The sequence below is a fragment of the Primulina tabacum genome, chromosome 18 (assembly GCF_025594145.1).
Source record: "Primulina tabacum isolate GXHZ01 chromosome 18, ASM2559414v2, whole genome shotgun sequence".
NCBI lineage: Eukaryota > Viridiplantae > Streptophyta > Magnoliopsida > Lamiales > Gesneriaceae > Primulina > Primulina tabacum.
This window is the reverse complement of record NC_134567.1, coordinates 24,517,971-24,528,997: the sequence shown is the minus strand read 5'-3', so window position 1 is coordinate 24,528,997 and position 11,027 is coordinate 24,517,971. Positions and strand designations below refer to the sequence as shown.

At 35.2% G+C, this 11,027-nt stretch overlaps 1 protein-coding gene across 1 annotated transcript; it reads left to right on the top strand.

Moving 5' to 3' along the window:
- Positions 1–6,862: 6,862 nt before the first annotated feature.
- On the top strand, positions 6,863–9,380 carry LOC142533877 (2-carboxy-1,4-naphthoquinone phytyltransferase, chloroplastic-like). Its single transcript, XM_075640791.1, has 10 exons — positions 6,863–7,036; positions 7,115–7,400; positions 7,623–7,726; positions 7,852–7,923; positions 8,033–8,171; positions 8,299–8,405; positions 8,489–8,582; positions 8,686–8,835; positions 8,923–8,988; positions 9,140–9,380. Exons 1-10 carry the CDS (start codon positions 6,954–6,956, stop codon positions 9,269–9,271), a joined length of 1,233 nt encoding a protein of 410 aa, XP_075496906.1. The 5' UTR covers positions 6,863–6,953; the 3' UTR covers positions 9,272–9,380.
- Positions 9,381–11,027: the final 1,647 nt, after the last annotated feature.

Below are 11,027 nucleotides of genomic sequence, written 5' to 3'. Positions count from 1 at the left end.
TTGGAACTGGTCAGTTGAACTGATCTTCAGTTGGGCTGGTGAAATCAGTTGACTCGTCAGGTGAACTGATTTCACACTTATTCAGTTGGACTGATCAGCTAGGTTTCTTCATCAGTTGAACACTCCTTCGGCTGGCCAGGCTTCTGAGATTCTCCTGCTGAACCAACTATCAACTGGATAATCAGCTGGACTGCTCAATTTACGTAATCAGTTAGACTGATTCATTTTGTGCGATCAGTTGGGTCTTCAGTTTGCGATGTAAACATCTCGTGTGTGATCCTAGATGCTGCACACTAAGGTAGATCATGAGTAACATAATTAACAAGTTTTGTTATCATCAAAATCAAGATTACGAACTTGAAAAGTTCCAACAATCTCCCCTTTTTTTATGATCACAAAACCTGAGCAGTTAAACACAATATATTAAGTTCAAGGGTTAGTAAATTCAAACATCATTAAAGGCTCCCCCTTTATAACTGAATTTAAAGAAATTTTAAAAATAAACAAAAGCTTCCTCTCCAAAACTGAATTAAAAACCTATTAAGAGAGATGAACAGAATTAAGAAAATCCTTTTAAGTTGATGAAAAGAAAAGAATTTTTCTCAACAACTGAATTTTAAAACTGATTGACGATACTTTTAGATTGAGAGAAAAACGAAAAGCTCCCCCTCAGAAACTGAATAAAACTCGTATCTGAAAGATATTTATATGGTCATTCATTCAGAGATTATAATCATTCAAGCAATGTAGACAAGAAATTTGGAAATATCCATTCAGTCACAATGAAACACAGCTGAACAAGTATGATGTTTATTTAAATAAATTTCCTTGTATTTACATCTGAGTACATACATCAGTTGAACAAGAAAGATTACTACAATGGTAGCATATGTTAAACAACATCAGATATCAGTTGGTTTGTGCGACAGAACTGGATATACCATCAACTAGTTGCTTGCCTGCTTGAACTGCTGTATCGATTGTGAGTTCATTTTGCTAGAGAAACGAGTTAAATTGCTTGAACTTGACTTCTTCGCAGACTAACTGGTCGAGCAGACTCTGACTAGGCTCAACTGGAATGCAATTGGTGATTTAATCAACCAACGTCCCAGAATGGATGAGTTTCGTCTGAAGAACAACTGACCTGATAGGCTAGCAACTGAAGATTTGTTCAAGGAGCAATTTATCTGTGCATCTTTGCAGATGATTCTCAGTCCCCTGTAGGCTGATTAAAACCCCTAAGTAAAGAGTCTAAAGAAGTGGCTACAATATTAGTTGCAGAGCCAATCCTCTCAACTCTTTACCAAAGAGCGACATATAAATATTTTCAAATAGTTTTGAAAAGAGTATGAGATACTTTTAAATAGCTTTAACACTATTTTTAAAGTAAGATTTTAAAACACAGTTTTCTTCAAATGTTCTTCTTAGAACAACCCGCTCTGATACCATTTGAAGGATCATTTGTTGAACATTTTTGGGATGCTTCAAACAAAATATTCTCCAATGAGCTGCAATAGCTCGTGTTCTAAAAATATTAACACCGATGAATTAAATCGAGTTTGGTTAAAAATCAAGCGGAAGAAACTCGAAGTAATCCTTCGTGAAGAAGACTGTTATATTAGAAAACATTTTATTTTATGTAAACTGAATAACCGAATAGGGACAGATTAGTTTTTGCATTCATCAGTTCAGTTATGGTGACAACTGAACTGACGGACACTATAACTGATCTAAACAGTTTGAAAATAATAGTTAAACAGTTAAATACACAATATATGTTTATGGATGTTCGGAGACTTCAACTGCTCCTACGTCACCCCTTCAACCGTCTCGGGTAAAATCCACTAGAAAACTTTGATTTATACAAAACCTTATACAAACCCACTCAGCTAGGACTTACACCACTGCCTAAACTGAACTCCTATACTAGATTGAAGGAAGCACCTTCCAGTCAACACTTCTTTAATGTCTATGTGAAAAAGACTACATACACAAGTTTAACGTCTTTGTGCAAGACTGTATTTGAGTGGTGTGTGTGTGTGTGAGAACTGATCTCAGAAAACTACCCGAAAGTGTTCTCACACACTGAGGGAAATATGCTTCTAATCTAAAGCTGATATCTCGTTTAAGTGTTCCCTCGACTAGGCTGAATGCTTCTCTCTTAAGCTGATATGACTTTGAAGCGTGCCCTTTTCTTTTCTCTCTTGAGTTGTATTTCTTCACTGATCTTCACCCTCTATTTATAGGCACAAAGTTTGATCGTACAGTGAGACTCAATTATTGTATCCGTTGCATTTTGAATTCGTTTCTTGGACTTTGTGTATCGATTTTTCGACTGCTCTTTTTAAACGTTTTGTCTTTAATGCTCTGATGCAACATCCATTATTGTCCTTTGACTGGACAAAGGCTTTGTACCTTTACGTACAGCTGGATTCTACTGAAAGAGTTTGTCTTCATCCATAACTGAAAGATTCTGACTGATGATTGGAACTGGTCAGTTGAACTGATCTTCAGTTGGGCTGGTGAAATCAGTTGACTCGTCAGTTGAACTGATTTCACACTTGTTCAGTTGGACTGATCAGCTGGGTTTCTTCATCAGTTGAACACTCCTTCGGCTGGCCAGGCTTCTGAGGTTCTCCTGCTGAACCAACTATCAACTGGACAATCAGCTGGACTGCTCAATTGACGTAATCAGTTAGACTGATTCATTTTGTGCGATCAGTTGGGTCTTCAGTTTGCGATGTAAACATCTCGTGGGTGATCCTAGATGCTGCACACTAAGGTAGATCATTAGTAACATAATTAACAAGTTTTGTTATCATCAAAATCAAGATTACGAACTTGAAAAGTTCCAACAATCTCCCCTTTTTTTATGATCACAAAACCTGAGCAGTTAAACACAATATATTAAGTTCAAGGGTTAGTAAATTCAAACATCATTAAAGGCTCCCCCTTTATAACTGAATTTAAAGAAATTTTAAAAATAAACAAAAGCTTCCTCTCCAAAACTGAATTAAAAACCTATTAAGAGAGATGAACAGAATTAAGAAAATCCTTTTAAGTTGATGAAAAGAAAAGAATTTTTCTCAACAACTGAATTTTAAAACTGATTGACGATACTTTTAGATTGAGAGAAAAACGAAAAGCTCCCCCTCAGAAACTGAATAAAACTCGTATCTGAAAGATATTTATATGGTCATTCATTCAGAGATTATAATCATTCAAGCAATGTAGACAAGAAATTTGGAAATATCCATTCAGTCACAATGAAACACAGCTGAACAAGTATGATGTTTATTTAAATAAATTTCCTTGTATTTACATCTGAGTACATACATCAGTTGAACAAGAAAGATTACTACAATGGTAGCATATGTTAAACAACATCAGATATCAGTTGGTTTGTGCGACAGAACTGGATATACCATCAACTAGTTGCTTGCCTGCTTGAACTGCTGTATCGATTGTGAGTTCATTTTGCTAGAGAAACGAGTTAAATTGCTTGAACTTGACTTCTTCGCAGACTAACTGGTCGAGCAGACTCTGACTAGGCTCAACTGGAATGCAATTGGTGATTTAATCAACCAACGTCCCAGAATGGATGAGTTTCGTCTGAAGAACAACTGACCTGATAGGCTAGCAACTGAAGATTTGTTCAAGGAGCAATTTATCTGTGCATCTTTGCAGATGATTCTCAGTCCCCTGTAGGCTGATTAAAACCCCTAAGTAAAGAGTCTAAAGAAGTGGCTACAATATTAGTTGCAGAGCCAATCCTCTCAACTCTTTACCAAAGAGCGACATATAAATATTTTCAAATAGTTTTGAAAAGAGTATGAGATACTTTTAAATAGCTTTAACACTATTTTTAAAGTAAGATTTTAAAACACAGTTTTCTTCAAATGTTCTTCTTAGAACAACCCGCTCTGATACCATTTGAAGGATCATTTGTTGAACATTTTTGGGATGCTTCAAACAAAATATTCTCCAATGAGCTGCAATAGCTCGTGTTCTAAAAATATTAACACCGATGAATTAAATCGAGTTTGGTTAAAAATCAAGCGGAAGAAACTCGAAGTAATCCTTCGTGAAGAAGACTGTTATATTAGAAAACATTTTATTTTATGTAAACTGAATAACCGAATAGGGACAGATTAGTTTTTGCATTCATCAGTTCAGTTATGGTGACAACTGAACTGACGGACACTATAACTGATCTAAACAGTTTGAAAATAATAGTTAAACAGTTAAATACACAATATATGTTTATGGATGTTCGGAGACTTCAACTGCTCCTACGTCACCCCTTCAACCGTCTCGGGTAAAATCCACTAGAAAACTTTGATTTATACAAAACCTTATACAAACCCACTCAGCTAGGACTTACACCACTGCCTAAACTGAACTCCTAGACTAGATTGAAGGAAGCACCTTCCAGTCAACACTTCTTTAATGTCTATGTGAAAAAGACTACATACACAAGTTTAACGTCTTTGTGCAAGACTGTATTTGAGTGGTGTGTGTGTGTGTGAGAACTGATCTCAGAAAACTACCCGAAAGTGTTCTCACACACTGAGGGAAATATGCTTCTAATCTAAAGCTGATATCTCGTTTAAGTGTTCCCTCGACTAGGCTGAATGCTTCTCTCTTAAGCTGATATGACTTTGAAGCGTGCCCTTTTCTTTTCTCTCTTGAGTTGTATTTCTTCACTGATCTTCACCCTCTATTTATAGGCACAAAGTTTGATCGTACAGTGAGACTCAATTATTGTATCCGTTGCATTTTGAATTCGTTTCTTGGACTTTGTGTATCGATTTTTCGACTGCTCTTTTTAAACGTTTTGTCTTTAATGCTCTGATGCAACATCCATTATTGTCCTTTGACTGGACAAAGGCTTTGTACCTTTACGTACAGCTGGATTCTACTGAAAGAGTTTGTCTTCATCCATAACTGAAAGATTCTGACTGATGATTGGAACTGGTCAGTTGAACTGATCTTCAGTTGGGCTGGTGAAATCAGTTGACTCGTCAGTTGAACTGATTTCACACTTGTTCAGTTGGACTGATCAGCTGGGTTTCTTCATCAGTTGAACACTCCTTCGGCTGGCCAGGCTTCTGAGGTTCTCCTGCTGAACCAACTATCAACTGGACAATCAGCTGGACTGCTCAATTGACGTAATCAGTTAGACTGATTCATTTTGTGCGATCAGTTGGGTCTTCAGTTTGCGATGTAAACATCTCGTGGGTGATCCTAGATGCTGCACACTAAGGTAGATCATTAGTAACATAATTAACAAGTTTTGTTATCATCAAAATCAAGATTGTGAACTTGAAAAGTTCCAACACTTCATCCATCTGAAGATATCGAACAACTCCAAAGATTGTTCCTGTTTCAACAAGGGCCCAAACTGAGACTTTTTCCAGCAAACTTTAACTGTTGGACACGAGAATAATGCATGGCTTGTTGTATCATATCCAAAATGGCATAATGGGCAGTTGCCAGTTATAGGGACGTGGTGAGCCATTAGGTTGACTGATGTCAGGATAATATGGTGCAAAATGCGCCACCAAAATACTTGGACTTTTGGAGCCATCGACATAGCCCAAAGGAATTTCCACCACCTCTTTGATTGCATATCCGAGCTATGTTCCGGTGGTTCATAAAATCCAATTTCACTCTTGTATCCTTCCTTGACCGAATATCTACCTTTTGGATCAAAAGCCCAATATATGAAGTCCTCGTGGTTCGAAGGAGATATCGGAACGTCTAACACTTCTGCTGCCACATGAGGAGGAAAGGAGTCAAGCACACGCAATCTGTTTATTCCAATCGGTTCACTAGGACAACCCGTTAACCCGGACCAAATTGTCGAAAACTAAACATATTCCCAACCTGATTTATACCCGAAATTTATCAGTTTGAACAATCTAACAGCATGCCCATCAACTATATATCTATATTATCTATACTATATTATTAAGTTTGAGACATTTAGAGTAGCTGTATTTCAGTTTCATGATCCGTTTTAATAATTATATAGATTAACAAAGTGTTAAAATTTTAATGTAAGTTATTCGTAGCTCAACGGATTGAGTATTTTTCATCAAGTCATAGTTCAATTCCTAGCCTTTTTTTCTTTTTTTCTATTTATTTTTTTAATTTATATATAAAAAATGCAGTGCAGTCCCTCACTATTTCTTATAATTACATTTTGATTTTCATTTAAATATAAACCAAGTAAATTATAAAAAATATTATACAAAGATGCAATACGTTAATCGATGCGCTAATATTTATTATATTTTTTGACATCTTAGATTTTTAACTAAAATATTTATAACAAAAATAAACTAGCTAATTCAATAATATTCTTATTACAAAATCAATTCAAATCAAATTAAACAATCAAGCATAATATGGTGAGCTGATAAAAAAATTTCACGCTTGAATGATTACTTATATATAAGCAATGGTGTAAAATTTGTCATTTGTGAGGGATTTCTATACTATTACAAAAGTAGAATTAAAATCATATCTATCATTTACATTATTCCACAAACGATGACGACAAACAGAATATGAGTAGAAACACAAGCATATAATATCTACATTAATATTAATATTTAATAAGCCGTCAGAGCTAATTTAACATGTAGGACGGAAAAATTTTTAAATGATATCCGAGGAATTTTATTCAAACTTAAATTCGAGACAATGTCGGCGAAAGAATGCGGTGGCTTGATTAGAGGTGGGTGGGTTGGCGGGCGTAATATTTAGCCTGAAATTATTTTTTTACTTTTGGTTGACTACCTAGTGGAGGCCGCACGCCAGGAGAGCCGGACTATGCTTATTTAAGCACAGAATTCTTCTGAAAAAAATGTAGATCCATCCCACACAAGTGCTTGAAATCAGAACCATATCTCAAGCCAATCGATCAGTCGACTTACCGTTTGAAAATGGCAGCAACCACTTTCTTGAACGTAAACAATAGCTGTGGCATCAAGAAAATCAACCAAGATTACTTGCACCTTCCCAAAAGGCAAATAATTTTTCATACAAGTCCATTCTTTTTTATTATTTTTGTTCATTATGCTGAATCATTCCCTTGATCTTTCAGGAATTTCTCAGTGTCATCGGCTGCTCCACAAGCTTTGCATATGAAAAGATTTCCCCAGAGAATAGATTCAAACAGGATTACATTCACGGGGGATGTGTTGAAATCTAGCGCAAAGCTAAACACAAGATTGGTGTTCAAGTGCAGAACAGAAGTGACAGAAGTTGCAGATTTGAATAATGCTCCGGTTGAAGAGATTAAAGTAGAGGAGGAAGAATTATCGAGAGCGACTTTATTATGGAGAGCCGCCAAAATACCTTTGTATTCTGTTGCTCTCGTTCCGGCGACTGTAAGTAACCCTTAGTGTTCATCACATATAGGACCCTTCGATCGGATATGAGTGATAGAACCCGAAATTAATTTAGCTGAAGAAGCTGACTAAATAAGTTCTAGCGATCGATTGAAATTTAGGGTTTTTTTATGTAAAATATATTGGAAAAAATTCATATCTTTGATGTATTTAAGTATGGGACACCCAAGATTTATTGAAAAATGATGTGTGGAATAACAGGTGGCCTCGGCATTAGCTTTTTGGCAAACGGGACAGGCTGCGGTGGGCCGTTATTTCATGATCTTGGCCTCTTTCGTGATCGTCAATATTTGGATCAAATTGAGGTAAGACACGTGGGCTTGTTTCTCATTAATTCAAGATTGTCTCCACCTTGTTTTGTTCTAAATTTCTCTAAAAACTTTTGCATCATCGATTGATTTTCTTTACTGGTTTTAATTTGTTTATGCAGCAACGACGTTTACGATTTCGACACCGGAGCAGATAAGAACAAGAAAGAATCGGTCGTCAATATCTTTGGCAGGTGAGGATCAAATTCTACCCGAGAAATCCTAAAAAAAAAGCAAATTGGACTTTGTGAGAAATTATTATGGGAAAATGAAGGACTAATAGTTTTTTTCATCACTGTGAAGCCGAAATGCCATAAACTATGCTGCTTGGACAATACTCGCCATCGGTTTTTCGGGCTTTACTGGGCTAGCGGTAGCTGCAAAAAGTGTTCGGGCTTTGATTTTGATAGCTGCTTCAGTGTTTTGCTTCTACATTTACCAGGTAAAACATATATCAGTTCGAACTAGTATTAGTTTGATCCGAGATTGGAACGAGTATTTCGTGTTAGCCTTGAGGTCTATATATCGACTACATGTATTAAACCAATGTTTGAATCGACGTTTTGCAGTGTCCACCCTATCGTGTAGCTTACGACGGATTGGGAGAGCCAACTCTGTTCACCGGCTTCGGCCCCCTCGCAACCATCGGTTTTTATCTGCTTCATAGCTCCGCTAGGTGTGTTTTTCTCATCCATATATGATGATTTAAGAGTCAGTATGTAAAATTTAGTTAATCGTTGGCACTGATTTTGATCATAGGGGCGAGCTACCAATTACCAACACCGTTGTTTGGTCATCAATTCTGGTCGGTTACACGACAACCTTAATCCTCTTCTGCAGTCATTTCCATCAGGTAATCCATCCATATATTATAAACATCATGTTATATTTTATATTACAAAGATATCCAAAATTCAGCATATCTCTAAACTCGAGCTCGGATTCAAATCGTGCAGATTGAGGATGACAGGGCTGTCGGAAAAATGTCTCCTTTGGTGAGGCTGGGCACTAAAAAGGCATCCAAAGTACTGCAATATGGTGTGGTGGGGCTTTATGCCCTCTTATTTGGTTTGGGGTATACCAACACCGTTCCTTTGGCTAGTGTGGTAAGCCCATTTCTTGGGATACTTGAATATATATAATTATCTCTTAACCCGATTCATTGTTTTAATTGTTTTTTTTTTATTTTTCAGATTTTTGGTTGTATGACATTGCCACTAGCAAATCTTCTACTCACCTTCGTCCAAAAGAACTACCAGGTAAAAAAACTCATCATACATCAAACAAACAAAAAACAAAAATATATCATAAAACAAATATCATGGCAAGATCCAAAGCAAAAATTTTCATAAATTTACATATACAAAAATACCATTTTCTGAACATAATTGTTTGTTTTGATATTGACAGAATAAGGTGAAGCTGTTCAAGACCAAGTACTTCTGCGTGGGGCTGCACACTTTGTTTGGTCTCGCTGTGTCAGCTGGACTGGTGCTTGCAAGAATATTGGCCAGACAACCGGCCATTCCTGTCGCACTTTAACTTAATTTCCTTGCATCGTAGTTTCTTTTCGAGATCTGTGTGAGGCTTCCTTCAGGCAGGGCCCCCAACATATACAAGTGATAATCATAATCATCCAAGTTTAGATTTATTATTTGTGTTTATTATCTACTAATATAAATCCTGCCTGCAAATAGTTTGAACAGTGTATCCTAAATAGTTTTTATATATTACCATTTTTTTAAGAGTAATAAAAATAAAAAAATCTAAGTTTGGTTTCCTGAAAAAATAATAATCTAAGTTTGGTTCGGTTTGATTATGGAATGATTTTTGGTTTCATTGGTGAAATCCTTGGACTGGGAGCAAGAATCCTACTCGCTGTACTCTGATTTTGTTGCATTACCGTTCTTCACGCTCTTTTTTACTTCTGTTCGATTTTTCCTCGAAAGAATTGTTTTCGAACCAGGGACGGACCTATGCTTGGCCCGTCCTAGGCTGTAGTCCAGCCAAATTTTTTTCTACAAGGAGTTGTAGAAGTTCGAGCCAATTTTAATTTTTTTTTTGGGTAAATATATATAGAGATTTAAGAATAGTCTAATTTTTTTAAAAGATATCACATTGCAAATAACTCATAAAAGTTAATATCTAGATACCTATTTAACTTTCACAGTGAATAAATATAGATTTTCGATATTTCAAAGGGTGTTTTGTGCAAAATAACTCATAAAAATGATAAATTTATTTTATCAATTCTTTTATTTAATAGAATTTAATTTTGAAAGTACATTTAAAATATATTAAAAATAGTTTTAAAATGTAAATTTTGAATCTAAGTGAAACTTATCTTAAATTACACGAGTACATATTAATTTAAATAATATATAAATTTTGAAAAATGATATTGATTAAACTTTCTTTTTGAAAATTAACTCTCCTATTTCGAATACACTAGGAACAATATGATTTTTTTTTTAAAAAAAATACCAAGGTCATTTTACTAACTATTTTCATATTAATATCTCATATTTGATATATATACAAATCAACTTATTATATTAAGTTCAAGCCCAACTCAACTTTAATTTCTGGATCCGTCCCTGAACGTAACGACACCTCCTTCCAATTAATAAATATATTCGAATTAATAAATATATTTTTCATCAATTTACAGTTAAAAAATAATAAAAATAAAATTAACAGAATAATGAGTTTTAACAAAACTAAAATCAAAATGTATTTAAATGGAGTACGGGATGATCAAGTAAAATTATCTTAATTAACTAAATTATCATAGAGTAGGTCTCTTATGAGACGGTATCACGAAGTTTTATCTGTGAGACGGGTCAACCCTACCGATATTCACAATAAAAGTAATACTCTTAGCATAAAAAAGTAATATTTTTTCATGGATGACCCAAAAAAAAGATGCGTCTCACAAAATACCGATATTCACAATAAAATATAATACTCTTAGCTTACAGCTGATTTATTTCCTGAAAATAAATTTGGATAGATATTGTTCTATCATATGAGAAATGGGATCTCAAATTAATCTCAAATTGATAGCGTATTTGAGAGACGAAAAAAAAGCTTAATCTAGTGGCTTCGAACAGAGGAAGACATTTATGTTTTTTGATAAACTGTAATATCATGCCGCGAATCGGACTATGAGACATGTAGTAATGGCATTGTAAGACTACGTATATGAATCCTCCAACGACTTGGGTTAACGTTTGGTAAAGAGATAATGGCTGCGTAGTATAATCGGAGCCTATCGTCTATTGCCTGGATATTATCT

Coding starts and splice junctions, on each gene's coding strand:
- LOC142533877 (XM_075640791.1), top strand. CDS start 6,954: ATGGCAGCAACCACTTTCTTGAACGTAAACAATAGCTGTGGCATCAAG. Junction 7,037..7,114: donor TACTTGCACCTTCCCAAAAG/GCAAATAATTTT, acceptor TTGATCTTTCAG/GAATTTCTCAGTGTCATCGG. Junction 8,583..8,685: donor TCTGCAGTCATTTCCATCAG/GTAATCCATCCA, acceptor CAAATCGTGCAG/ATTGAGGATGACAGGGCTGT.